The 15,116-nt window shown below is 43.7% G+C and overlaps 1 protein-coding gene across 3 annotated transcripts in view; it reads left to right on the plus strand.

Moving 5' to 3' along the window:
• LOC122924476 (transport and Golgi organization protein 2 homolog) overlaps nucleotides 1-15,116 on the plus strand; it is a 197,181-nt gene that overhangs the window by 59,902 nt on the left and 122,163 nt on the right. For 2 of the 3 annotated variants that reach the window (XM_044275585.1, XM_044275587.1), the window contains one exon: nucleotides 9,487-9,622. In XM_044275585.1, coding sequence (XP_044131520.1) covers nucleotides 9,567-9,622 — 56 coding nt within the window. In that variant the 5' untranslated portion in view covers nucleotides 9,487-9,566. Of the gene's footprint in view, nucleotides 1-884; nucleotides 980-9,486; nucleotides 9,623-15,116 lie in introns of those variants that run through there. The other variant, XM_044275586.1, reaches the window with a different exon arrangement.

A 15,116-nucleotide genomic window follows, 5' to 3' on the forward strand; every position in this document is an offset into this window, starting at 1 on the left:
CGGGGAACACTTGCTGCTGACTGGAAGCTCAGGACCTGTGAGACGTCATCACACTGGAGCGCAGGTCCTGTCCTGAGATTCCAGTAAGCAGGGAGCATTCACCACAGCGCGAGCAAATGGTGGTGGAGGGGAGTGTTTTTTCCCCCCCTTTTGTCAGAAGTAGAGAAGGAGGCACTGATGGGGCCACTATTCTTACTTGGCACACTAATGGAGGCATTATTCTTACTGGGGTGCACTAATGGGGGCATTATTCTTACTGGGGGCATTATTCTTACTGGGGTACACTAATGGGGGCATTATTCTTACTGGGGGCATTATACTTACAGGGGAAACTAATGGGGGGGCATTTATATTACTGGGGTACACTAATAGGGCATTATTCTTACTGGGGCACTAATGGGGGCAGCATTAATTCTGGGGGGCGCTAATAGGGGCATTACTTCACATCACCATGACAATTTGGCCTTTATGGAAGTCACCCAAATATTTACTCTTGTCCATGACACCAACTTCAAAAACGGACTAGTCACTAGCTGCCCATTATACCCCACCCCCAGACAGGTGTCAGGGTCACATGATCAGTTCACCTGTCAGTGGCATACTCTGTGCTAGTAATGTGGCAATATACAATGTGAACGGATGACGTGTGACCGTCATCTATTTATAGCGGCTGGTATGTATAATAATAGGTCACTTTACCCCCAGAGCGCCAATCATGTCACAGCCTGCTGCCTACAGCCACCACTAGGAACAATAACACCTCAGCAGCCTATCAGGAACCCATTGTTATATCATTTGTTCACGGAGGCGGCTGAAAGCGGATCTGTGATTGGTCATCTGCTGAGCTAGCTGCTCGATGATTTGCTAGGGCTCAGGCTGGTGGGCGGAGCTGGATACAGCCGGGAAGTGTTGTTTACGGGTTGAATAGAGGAGCACGTCTTCCGGAGCGGCTTGTAACAAGTAGTGTACCTGCAGGAAGGTATGTGTGCCCGTGTAGGCGCTCCCCTGTCACTGACAGCACTGCTGACCTACCTACCACAGCTGTGGGTGGCTGTATAGCCCATGTCTGTACAACTGCTGCAGAGTCTGGGGAAGTGGAATCATCTCCTGTGTATGACTGGACTGTGCTTAAAGGGGGTATCCACCCACTGAAAGCTTATGAAAAACTGAATGGTATAAAGGGTACTTTCACACTTGCGGCAGAGGATTCCGGATGCGGATCTGTCTCACAAGTGCATTGCAATACTGGATCCGTTTCTCCGGTGTCATCCGTTAAACAGGTCCGGTATAATTTTTTTTTACATTTTTAAAGGTCTGCCGGATCCGTTTTGCCGTAACACTTAATGCCCGATTCTGGACTGATACATTTCAATGTAGGAGAGAAAACTGCAGCATGCTGCGGTATTTTCTCTGTCCAAAAAACTTAAAAGAAACTGAACTGATGCATCCTGAACGGATTGCTCTCAATTCAGAATGCATTAAGATAAAACTGATCAGTTATTTTTTTCTTGTATTGAGCCCCGGGGACGGAACTCAATACCGGCAAACTTTAACGCAAGTGTGAAAGTACCCTAAGTTTCCCGATGGGCCAATGCCCCAGGGGCCCCCCACTAACCCTAGTCATGGCCACCACCCAGGTACACAAACATCTGATGCTCTCAAAGTACAATTATAAAGTATAGATCTCCAATACGTTGCCTCGATAATTTGCCGCTGCAGGTCCCAAGAGCGAAGTGGGCTCAATTCAATCAGATGCGTTTTGTAGGACCGCGCGATTCTTGTCAGTTAAGGAGATAACCCCTCTAGATCAGAACCATCCACCTGCATACATATAGGTAAAATATCGGATTCCACAGATATCCTCCTCCCCCACTGGGTCCTGTGGAATATCAAAAATCGCACCAATAGTGAAGCACTGCCATCATTCCTCACATGCACTACTGATGTTATACTCCCAAGCGCACGTGGAAATGCGGGCACATCAGATAAATATTACCGCCTCGTACTCCTCCTTTCCTCTCCCCCATAGGCAGTTAAACGCCAGTGGTAATATAGATAAAATACAACAGCCTTGTGCTCCTGCCCGACTCTGGTTTCTCTCCAAGCTTCATCAGGGGCGTATACCTATAGGACAGGTATTTAAATATCCTCTCAGTTCCCCTCCCCCATTACCACCCTTTTCAAAAATGTCTATCAAACACCTCAAAGCAATATGTAAAATCTTCTTACTGTTATAAAATTCACCAAACCGCCCACAAATAATTTATACATCATTGTGCTTTTCACAACCGCCAATCACATGTTTTCATTAATCCACAATATCTTTCATTCATAAAATTGCTCCAATCCGTCATCTGCCCTGGGAAACTACCAAGTGGTTCAATAATAAATAGTATTTACAGAAGGTCGGGACGGTGATGGGGGCGAAATTTGCCCCCAGTTTTGAAAATTTGTATATGCAGTTCTGGGAGAAGGAGAGGATTAATCCATTCTTGTCCAAAATAACCCAATTTGGTAAACTAACCATATGGCGGCGTTATATTGACGACTGCCTGATCCTATGGGAAGGGGAAAGGCAAGGCTTAGAGGACTTCATCGCGGAACTGAATATAAACCACTGGAACTTGAAATTTACTAGCAGTGTTAGTAATGAAGTTAGCTTTTTGGATTTGACTATTTTCTTTGAAGGAGGGATTCTGAAACCTTCTTCAAAGAGACAGATGTAAATGGCTACATCGATGTATGGCCCCTGGTTACACAATATCCCGAAGGGGCAGATAACAAGGGACCGCCGTAACTGTACTGACATGACCGTGCTTGGAGAACAAAGCCAGATCATACAGGAGAGATTTATATGTGAGGGAGGAGGATATCTGTGGAATCAGATATTTTACCTATATGTATGCAGGTGGATGGTTCTGATCTAGAGGGGTTATCTCCTGAACTGACAAGAATCGCGTGGTCCTACAAAACTCATCTGATGCTCTCAGCATTAAAGGGGTATTCTCATCTGAGACATCGGGGCCATATCTTCTAAACAGAGCCCCGAAAGTGTTGGAGGGCACACTGCGCATGTGCAGCATTCCTCCATTCATTTCTATGTGGCGCCCGAAAATAGCTGAGCACTGGCTTGGCTATTTCCGTCGGGCCCATAGAAGTGAATGGGAGTGGCGGTGGGTCATGCGTGGTGCGCTCCCATTCTCTTCTATGGGGAGAGTGCTTGGTGGTGGCCAGACCAGAGTCCTCCAGCCACCACTTTGGCTTGTTCCTTTCTCGATATAGATGCAGGTCCCTGCGGTGGGATACACGCTATCAGACAATAGGGGCATATCCGAGCGATATTCCCACCATCGTCTCAGGTGAGACAACCCCTTTAATTAACGTAGGAGCATCATGCACCTATGCCCCTGGCCAGAGGCCGCAGTTGCGCTCCTGAACTCAACTGTATTGTTGTCCTCAGGAAGATGGTACAGTGTTATACCGTATAGTGGGCGGCAGTATAATACTGTGGTATTTGGTTCTGCTGGGGCGGTATGTTGTTCTGCACTACAGTATTGCTGTCCCCACCTACTTCTGTTGTCCCTGCTCATTTGTGTTGCCCCACCTTCTGTCGATTTGGACCCATCTGCAGCATGGGGGCCACTTTAAATTCCCAGTCAGCCCCTGTACTCGCCAAACTTATCCCCCACTGCCCCCTGTTTTAGTGATTCCTGGGTTCTCCATTGGTCTCCAGCAATGATGTGACTAGTATTGAGTGCGCGACTTCGCAAATAACCTAATTCGGTTCATCGGAGCCCATACATTCTAATACTGTACGGAGATGGATCTCAATACAGTAGACATGACCACTGGAGCCAATCACTTTTAGATAGCGGTGACATGCCAACACCACTAAGGTCACTTTTGCAGAGGGTGATTTGCTGAAGGGGTTGCATGTCAGTGTTAATACGTCATTACTGGAGGCCAGTATACACAGACCATCCGGGAGCGTCGGGGGATCTGTTCGATGAGTATTACTTCCTTTATTATTTTATACCATTCTAAGTTTTTCAAAAATTTTAAGTGGCTGGGCAACCCAAACACAGCTGGGATAAAGTTACACCGCAGTTTGTGTCATCAACATGGATCCTCAGTAATGGTAATGTTTTAAAGGGGTATGCTTTTTGGTATTGATGACCTGTCCTGTGCATAGATCATCAAAATATCAGATCAGAGAGGTTCCAACACCCTGCACCCCCAGGTGAATGGAAACTGTACACTGGTGAGGTCACCACACAGTGGATGGAGCCTTCTGCTTCCAGATCCACCCACTAATGCTGTCAGTGTTATCCAATACATTCCAGAACTGTAAGGGTTACATGGCATCATAAATCAATATAATGCTATGTGACCCCGACAGTGCTGGGAGGTCAGGCCGGGTGCTCTCCCTGACACACGCTGTGTAGTTAGTTAGCATTAGTTGCTTTGTTGTTTTTGTATTGTATTTTTGTTTTCTATAGTACATCTATTCAATGCATTGACTGCTCTTCTATGTCAGCTTCTTTTCACCAAATGACTGACCTGATAGCATTGAGTAAAAGTTAGTATATTTTTTTTTATAGGGTCATTTTATACATGAAAATTCAGAGAAATGTTTCTGCTAACGCTGGGTTCAGACCTGAGCGTTCGCGATGGAGCGCTCTGTATGCGCGATTGTACTGGCGTTTGCAATCGCGCATACGGAGACAAGCGAACGCCCATTGTCACACGTTCCCGGAAATCTATGTACGGGAACGCGCGACAAGACTCCCCAAAGAAGCTCATGTACTTCTTGGGGCATCTGGCGTTTTACAGCGCGATCGTACGCGCTGTAAAACGCCCAGGTGCGAACCATGCCGATAGGGAAGCATTGGTTTCTCCTTGTTGAGCGTTTTACAGCGCGTAGGAACGCGCAAAATGCAGTTGGATGCTAGTTCCTGCTCTTTGACATACATTTTCTTTATGCTGATCTCACAGGCATTGTTAGTGCACCAGCAAGATCAGTGGCAGGAACGGAGCTTTATTGCAGGCAGTTTAACTGCTTAGATGGCTCCTTCAATAGCAAAGGAGTTCACTCTGTCAGACTCTCAGCCCCAACAATAGCCTCCAGGTCTGCAATCTATGGAAACCTATTACGCCCTTCTAGAGGCTGGGTGAAGTAGGATGCCTGGCAGTGTAATTGTGACTCTTACATACTCTACGCCAGTTTGTGGAATAAAAAAAAGCCCCAGTTTTGCGACGTGGCCGGGATATGGGCCCCGGGAAATACTAAAATGGGTGTAAAAGATGAGTGAAAACTTCTTCAGTCAGATGCTAGAGTAGTTTTTACTGCTGGAGGTGCACCTAATATATGACAAGGCCTGCGCCTCGTCATAAATTTGCCGCTTTGCCTTGCAGAGCATGGGCTGTCAAAGGCCAGTGTAAAAAGCTGATAAATGAGCCCCTTTCACACGGGCGAGTTTTCCGCGCGGGTGCAACACGTAAGGTGAACGCATTGCACCCGCACTGAATCCGGACCCATTCATTTCCATGGGGCTGTGCACATGAGCAGTGATTTTCACGCATCACTTGTGCGTTGCGTGAAAATCGCAGCATGCTCTATATAGCATGCTCTTGTATATTGTTTTTCACGTAACACAGGTCCCATATAAGTGAATAGGGGCTGCGTGAAAATCGCAAGCAAGTGCGGATGCGGTGCGATTTTCACGCATGGTTGCTAGGTGACGATCGGGATGGGGACCTGATCTTTATTATTTTCCCTTATAACATGGTTATAAGGGAAAATAATAGCTTTCTTAAAACAGAATGCTTAGTATATTAGGGATGGAGGGGTTAAAAAATAAATAAATTAAACTCACTTCATCCACTTGTTCGCGCAGCCCGGCTTCTCTTTTTTCTTCTTCTTTGAGGACCTGGGAGAAAAGGACCTTTGGTGACGTCACTGCGCTCATCACATGATCCATCACCTTTATGGTTTAGGGCTCTTAAACACGAGCGGATGCCGTGCGGGTAATCCGCTGCGTGAAAGACAGCCAAGCCCCGCTCCGGACAGCAGAGACGCGGAGCATTAACATGATTGATAATGCTCCATGCCTCTCTCTGACCTTTTTACTACAAAATCACGGTGACAACTTTCTTATGATTTTGTAGTAAAAAGATCACAGAGAGGCAAAGAGCATTATCAATCATGTTACTGCTCCGTGTCTCTGCTGTCCGGAGCGGGGCTTGGCTGTCTTTCACGCAGCGGATTACCCGCATGGCATCCGCTCGTGTGAAAGAGCCCTTAATCTTCTATGCCTCATTGCTTCGATAAAGATGACAGGTCCTCCTGGTGTCTACAGAACATCCTCGTTGCCCCCGAAGTCCATTTTCACATCATCGTTTGCTTCTAATGTGGCGCCTGTTGTGACTTTACAGTGGATACATAAATTTAGAAGGCAGTCAGGATAATGTGCACCAATTCACAGGCAGTTTCAATTTCTGGAAAGGGATTTTGTCTTCTATTACTTTCTTACCATACCGTAGTCTGATGAAACCTAGGAAGCCAGTTGAGAGCTTAAATAAAGGGGAAAAAAATCATGCTGAGACCTGGGTTTAGGAGTCATTGCTACTAATCTTGCTGAAGACATATCCTCCTTGGCTGCAAAACATATCCTGCTGGTGCTTAGATTTGACTGAGCGGCTCCTGAGTTCAACATTATTTAGTCTTCACAACTATGATGGGGAGATGTGCCTGAGCCTTGTTGGCGTCTAGCTGTGACTCGGCTGTTGCCGCACCTGCCGTCATGTTTCTGCTGGATGCAGAGGTCCTGCTCTCTGCACATTTCATCCACTGTGACATAAGCCTCAGACGCCCTCAGGTTGTAAATCTGCAATGTTATTTGACAGGAGCTACCGCAGGTGGCAGGACGTTTAATTGCAAAAATCATTGTCCTTGTTCTGTGCCCTAACTCACGGCTATTCTTAAAAGGAGAGGATCAGAAAAGCTTTTCATGTAGCCCCATAATCACTTAGTTTGTTATTTAATCAATGGCTGAATACAATTTAGTGTCTTGTGGCTGAGTATTGAGTATATTTCAGTGTATGTAGTTCCCCTCTATACCAAGTCACCTAATATTACATTTTAATGAGTGATGGAAATACCACTTCATTTTTTTCTCTCCCTTTTTGTACGTCACATGCCCTTCATTTATAACATGAGCGACGTTTTGGCTACATTCACACTACCATATTTGCGTATCCCCAGAAATCAGATACCAGCCATATGTGTTCCCCATTTTGCTGTGATAGAAATGCCTATTCTTGCAGACAAGAATAGCACATTCTCTATCTTTTTTTGTGGGGCCGCGGAACAGAACTACGGATGCGGACAGTAAGTGATTGCAATATGAGAGTGCAAGAAGTTTATTGGGGAAAACTGGACAATTGAAGGTGGGCACTAGTACCTTGTTGGGCCACCTCTAGCCTGGATTCAAGATAAGATACGGTTGAGCATGGAGGCATACAGGTTCTGTATGATATCCTGCAGCACATTTGCCCACAGATGTTGCAGCTGGTCCTGGAGATCATACACACTTGTAGATTGCCAAAGCTGGCGTCCCAATTGGTCCCATAGATGCTTGATTGGCGATAAATTGGGTGACCAGGAAAACCAAGGAAGTGATGTAATCTTGTCGAGACATTCCTGATAAACCATTGCTGTTTATGGGAGAGCATTATCCTGCTGAAAAATGCCAGTTGAAGGCCCTGCCATGAGAGGCAACACATGTGGCCGCAGGGTATCCTGCATATATTACTAAGCCATCCCTTGTTTCACTACTAGGAGTGACTGAATGTTGTATGCGATGGCTTACCAGATCATCACACTAGCAAAGGCCTCCAAAATCAAATCAAAACTGACCGTCATCGGATCCCATACAGAACCTGGATTAATTGCAAACGATGATACGGTTCCAGTTTGTAGCAGTCTAGGTTTCTCATTCAGAACATCACTACAAACTAAGGCCACGACCATATGCCCTCCGAAATATACGGTCCGTGAGCGGGCGATATGTCCCGGAGCGGCATTGATCATGCGCACGGGAGCGCACAGCTTCATAGATTACAATGAGGCTGTGCACGTCTCGGGACTATTGTCCCGCACTCATATGATCAGGACATATGGTCGTGGGCAAGAGGCAAGATATCTAGCTGCCAATGACAAGACACGTATTGGCACTATTATGCTAAATTTTCTTCTGGAAATGGTCTGGGCAGAGACCATGCGTAATAATTGTGGAACAATGAAATAATCAGCAGATCAAACAATCCTCTCTACTGGTGGTCTTTCTGGCCCATCGTGTGTGTGTGTGTGTGTGTGTGTTCCCTCACATAGCCACTGCATCCAACTGCTGTCAGTACAGATCATTAGAGTTTATGACAGGATGGAACACACAGCATTATAATTAACTAGCGTGCCATGGATGCATGTTTATAGGCGCAGCAATTAGGACAGGCAATTCCTCTGACCGGACCATGGAGCCTATTTCTTGCACTGAATACACTAGTGTGAAATTGGCCGAAGTATGTGTGGGTTTAAACTTTCTTCCAATGCTTCTAAATCATACTGATATTTCAGTTGGCTTCTCATCGGCCTGTGTGTGTTTGTATCTGAAATTAGGAAATTAGATTATGAGCCCTAATGGAGACAGGCCGGTGGCAGTGGTAAAGGTTTCTGTAAAATGCTGCAGAATATATTAGTGCTATAATTAGAGGTTTTCCGAAATTCAGGTATTGATTTCCTATCTTCAGATAGGTCTGACAACCAGGACCCCTGCCGATCGGCTGTTTAAAGAGACATTGGTGCTCCGGTCTGTGCTATGGTCTTTTTCTAGTCCAGTGACATCATGTTCATCGGTCACATGGCCTAGGCACAGCTCAGTCCTATTCAAGTTAATGGGGCTGAGCTGCAATACCAAGCACAGGCACTATCTAAGGGATGGCACTGTGCTTAGTAGGCTGCGAGAATAGGTCATCCATATCTGAATCTCAGAAAACCCCTTTAATGGAAAATATAAATAAATTGTATAAATGTCATGATCTCGAAATCCTCATAGAAAGACCGCAGAAAATGCAAGGTCTCAAGTCAAGAAAATACTGGTTTCATCTTTGATGTACAAATTGTAATATTCCTGTATTTTAGGATTTATTATTATTCACCTTCCAGTGTTTCTCATGTAAAAGCACCGTATTAAATTCCCATTTAAATGACATTTGAAGCTGTAGGAATGTGTTGGCGTGATCTAGATAAATGCAGCTCATTAAGACAAATGCGCCTTTGGTGTCCTGTTGGTTTTAAAATTGAGTGCTGCTAATGGGAACTGTGGGAAATTTAAATTTCAGCTTTCAATAGTAGGTGGTGAGGTTTAGAAATGAGATTACGAAAGTATTTATTACATTAGTTTTTCATTTTTTATTCTCTATCTGCAGGCAACTGAGGAATCATCGATGAAACAGTGATCGCTCCGTGCAGCGACACTTTGACATCTGTGTCCTACCAGAAACTCCTCATGTGCATCATTTTTTTCAAGTTTGATCCCCGCCCTGTCTCCAAGAATGCTTACAGGTACATACCAACATTTTTCAGCCTACACAGCTGTATGGATGGGCTATGAAAAAATGATTTGCAATTTGTTGCCTTTCCGGAAATCTTACACCCAGTATTGTATTGTAGTCAGGTTTTATCCCTTTTTTCTTTTAATCTTATTATTTTCAAAACTATACATTATACAATAGAAGATAAGCAGTCAGAGAATGTCCACTGAGGAGGAAATAAAATATATGCAAAATCGGAAATTATATTTAGTCACAAAAAATACCCTCAGCAAAGAAGCATAATAAACAGGATATATGAGCAAAGATAAACAGAGAAGAGAAGATAAGAGAAAAAAAAAGGGAAAACACAGATGCGTAACCCAAGTCTGCATTGTAAGTAAAGAGACCATAAAACTACCTGTTGGTTTAACCAAACCAAAAATCGAGGATCTGTCTTTTAAGAGGTCCAAGGCATTCCTTGTCTTTCGACCCTATACAATCTGTCATGGTCTTCCCCCATTAGGATTTCCATACAATGAATGAGTCAGTTAGGCGATCCACTCGCCAATCGAGGGAGCTACTACAGGTTTCCATTTTCTAGGTATCGCCATATGGGCTGCTGATAGAAAATGATGTAGGAGTCCTTTATTACAGCTAGAAATGGAGCCAGAAATAAAAGATAAAAGTGCTATTTGGGGTGAGGGCAATAAAGTGGAGTTCATGCTTTGGGATAAATATCAAAGACCCACTTTTTTTATTTTTTACTTGAAACTTTTAATTTTTGGGGGAGTAACTTTATTTTTTCAACTTTTTTTTTCACTTAATTTTTTGTCCCACTTTGGAACTTCGATCTTACTCATACAGCTTCCTGCCTGTGAGATCCAGGGGGCTGGATCTCATGTCACAGCAGCACGGGGACCCGATGGCAGCTCCGATCCCCGTCCGACATTGCACGTTCCGCGGTCAGCCCTGACTGCAGCACATGAAGGGTTCATGCGCCGGCATCAGTGATTTCACTGATGCCAGCGCATGCAGCAGGGGTCCGGCTATCAGTGACCGCCGGACCCCTGCTGCGGATCGGGCAGGCGCAACTCCTGCACCTGCCCGATCCCCATGAAGTACATGTACATCACTGGTCTTTAAGTGCCGGAAAGAAATGACGTACATGTCAGTCATGGTTCCTTAAGCGGTTAATTGAACCTGTTCGAACTCATTACCTGTATAAAAGACACCTGTCCACACACTCAATCAATCACACTCCAACCTTCTCGCCATGAGAAACGCCTCCTGAGCTCCAGCAGAGAAGACACCTTGAGCCGTCAGCTTGATATAAATCTAGAAGAGCAATGAATGGGGAGATCTCTGGATCCATGTGCGGCACAGGGCTGGTTCTAGAGAATGTCATGTACTATATCATATCCGATTTAAATTTTTGACACTAGGCATGGAATCACCCCTTTAAGTAGTGTTCTTCTGTATATATTTTATAGGATTCTATTTATTTTTTGTTAAAAAAAAAATAGAAACAAAATCCTGTGTGTTTAAACACTATATTTGGGGAATACAATATCTCCTTATGGAGAGCGCTTTATAAGCAGATATTGTATTCCCGAAATCCTGACCTAGTCCCCTCACCCAGTTACGCCAGTACAGCAGTCACCACGAGGCAGCTGTCTGCAGATGAGATGTTGCCTTACTTTTTATCCCAGTCATGTCTCAAAGCCTGTTTAAAAGGTTGAACATTGAATTATAGGATAGCTGCCTTACATCTGGTGGTATAAGAGGCAGAGCTTGCTAATTGCTGCTTTTCATCCCATATTATTCTTTGAACCCTATATGACATGGTGGTGTGGATAGATGCCTGAACATTTCTCTCTATCTTTCCCCTTGTCCTCCTGCTACAATTTGTCTAGTCGTGCACTATAATTGTTGACAGGTGTAGTTCTCCATGGGACAAGGCAGCTTTTTCAGGGTAATCACTTGCTGAGAGATAACTATCCCGGGTAGAGAATATTTTGGCTAGACATCACCTACCATATGTGTTAGAGCCACGTAATAGTGAACTAAGGAGTCTGTGCAAACAGATGGGCAGACAGTGTGTGAATAGCAGGAGCCACAAGAAGGAAGATATTCACACTGCTCCTTTGATAGGACATATGTCCTCACTGTACATGTTTTCCCATATTTTTTAAATATTTTTTGCAATACAAGAGTGTCATACTTACTAAGTTACTTGGAAATGACATGGGGAAGGGAAATTGTTGTTTAGTCATCAGACTAAATAGAGAAATTAGCTAGTACATATGTGAGATTAAAGCAGTAAACTAGTTTTCTACCGGGTAATACGGTACCAGACCTTTTTTCTTTAGACGGCATCAACACACATAGGTAGGCATTGTAGTGTATAGGAGATTTGCTTGAAAGTGAATTAGGTTTATAAAGTATACATGAGTAAATATTTCTTCTGGGGTGATATATTGTTTACTTCTTACTAGTTATTTATACTTTTACATTTAAACATAATGTCAAATAACTAGTTATGAGCAAACAATGTGAAATCACCCCAGCAGAAATATTTACTCATGTATGCTTTATAAACCTGATCTACCTTCAAACAAAACTCCACCTCACTGCAATGCCTACCTGTGTGTGTCGATGCTGTCTAAAGAAAAAGGAAAGGGCCTGGTACCGTGTTAGCCGGTAGAAAACTAGTTTACTGCTCTCATTAAGAGAAACAAAATAAGGTTCTGCAAAACACAGATACCGACCATGTGTATTCCGCATTTTGTGGATCGGAGCGTACGTCCCTATGATAAAACTGCCTATTCTTGTCCACAAACATGGACAAAAATAGGACATGTTCTATCTTTTTTGTGGAGCCGTGTAACGGAAGTGCGGATGCAGATAGCACACTGTGGGCTGTCCGCATCTTTCATGGCCTCATTGAAATGAATGGGTCCGCATCTGATCCGCAAAATCTGGACGTGGACAGAAAAATACGGTTGTGTGAATGGACAGGTATGATGCATTTTAATGGCTAACAAGAATACAATCAATGATGTTACATAGCCTATACTGCATATATTTTCTATGTGCAGTATATATTATTAGTATATTGAAAATTGCTTATGCTTTAGGGGCAAAATTTACTTGAATTCTCTATATGCTGGATACTAGTTATACACTAAAAATGAGATCAGTATGAACACCAGTAATGCTACCAATTTAGACTACTTCTGCTGAAAGACATTTTTATTCCTAAACCAGTTGGATCGTGTTGACCCTCTGTGGCCTTTATAGTAGTAGTGGTGCCGTCACCAAGTAGAACCAGTTCTAGCTATCCCAACACATGGCAGACCTACAAGAAACGTCTCTGAGTGGGCTTTGTATTTTTTCACTTCTCAGGGCCCTATTATTGTGCTGTTTTTGCCCCATGGGAAGGACTCCTTGAACACAGATCAAGGACAGACCTTTTGGGAGGTCAGAGGCAATTAGGAATACAGTTAGGCTGCATTGCAGGCTTTTGTATCACCCAATGAAAGTTCTGCAACAATGTCCTATGCCAGGCTTCAGCTGAGTGGAGCGGGCAGAGGCAGGAGCAGTGGTATGTGCCTCTGCCTGTACCGTGCTGACTGCAGCCCCACACCTGCAGTACACTGGAATCCATACACTGCTGAGATGTCATTGGTGTACGAGTGTACTGATTATCCCCTTCAACTACCGTGACATACCCGTACGTCATGTTGGTTGAGGTAATGTATAGAGCGGGCTGCTGCAGTGAGCCTGCTCCTTAGGTGGCGAGTGACAGCTGTATCATTTAGCACACCCCGCCACAATGACAGCTATATGAACAGAAAATAAAAATAAAACTTTATGGCTATTAGAATGTGGGGAGGAAAAAATGAAAATGCAAAATCAAAAATGGTCCTGGAACTTAAGGAGTTAAAAAGAGTTATAGACGCCCAGGGCTTCTGGGGCCTACAGATAAAACTTGGAAAATTTGAATATCCTGCAAAAGTCAATTTATTTCAGTAATGCAAATTAAAAGGAATTGCATTAATGCAGCCTAAAATTAGAGTTTTGTTAAAAGGTTCAATATTCTAGGCTCAAAGTGTCACCCTCTAGTCAATTTATTAATCCATACCCCCTGAGCAAAGGGTACCTGAGATTGGGACTTTGGGGTTGAAATATCTCGCTTTGCATGTAATGAGCCTATCTCATATATTAGTTTCACCTTTTAAGTTGCATTACTGAAATAAATGAACTTTGCACGATATCCAAATTTTTCGAGTTTCACCTGTATATGGTCCCCAAAACAATACATAAATAAACTATATATGTATTGCAAAAATTAATAGTAGAGCATTTAGAATAGTTTTAAACAAAGTTGTAGAAAAGTTTTGTTTCTTTTTAATTTCTAATATGTGTAATGATGCCGGATGTGACTGCAGAACTGGACTTCACCTATAGTACTCGCCTGTCCTAGGTAACCATGTCTCCTGGTACTCAGATACCACCAGGACTTATATTAGCGCTAAACTGCGTAACAATTGGATGGTCGCAAGAAACGTATTTTGAATCATTTATCAACACTGGCAGGTAACAAATATACAGAAAAAAGCTCACCAATAGAAAATGAATGGTGATGGCAAACGGATGGAGGAGATTGCAGTCAGGCATTGGAGCAAACAGGAGATGGCAATGGTACACAGACTGAGGGCAGATGAATGATAGTGGACAGAAATAAATGACTTTGACAGAAAAATGAGTCAGATCTGAAATAATAACTAGCAAGAAGGATCTAGGACAAAAACCAAACTCTGCAATACAGAGACCACAGAGAAACAACAAAACTCAATACTGGCAGCAGTGAAAAGCATTGACTACAGATCCCAGTCTATACTGACAAATAGGCTAGGAATAGGATGCTAGGATTCTGTATTCAAATGCACAAAGCTCATGCTACAGCTGGCAACTAAAGTACAGAAAGCATGAACATTTAAAGGAAAGCCAGCTAATCCAAAACACCTCCCAAGCTGAGTAATGTTAGTAAGCAGGAGAAAATAGGCAACCAGGAAGTCACTGCTGCTCCTAACAATGTGTTATTACAGTGTGAAATTGCAACACCAAGAAGGACAAACCGTAAGGTTATGCACATCGAGGAAGAATCAGATGTTGCTAATGTGGGATGATTGTGTGATTCCTCCTGTTCGCCAACATGCCAGTTATGTAATTAGACTTCAAATCTCAAGCCTAGGGCTGCAAACTGTGCCTACACAAACCATCAGAAGGTGTTTGAACGACATTGGGCTACAAGTCAGATGCCCAGCTTGAGGTGTTCCCTTGACGTCAAGCCACTGCTCTCAAAGGCTATCATGTTGCACGGCAAGACTGGAATAGAGATCTATCAACAATGAGACCCACTTTTATCTCAGACACAAAGAGAGCCGGAGATTGGTCTGGAGACCATGTGGGTAACGCCATAAAGAGGTCTGCACAAGGGAATATCACATCTGTCCTACTAC

Source organism: Bufo gargarizans, chromosome 1 (assembly GCF_014858855.1).
Source record: "Bufo gargarizans isolate SCDJY-AF-19 chromosome 1, ASM1485885v1, whole genome shotgun sequence".
NCBI classification, from domain to species: domain Eukaryota; kingdom Metazoa; phylum Chordata; class Amphibia; order Anura; family Bufonidae; genus Bufo; species Bufo gargarizans.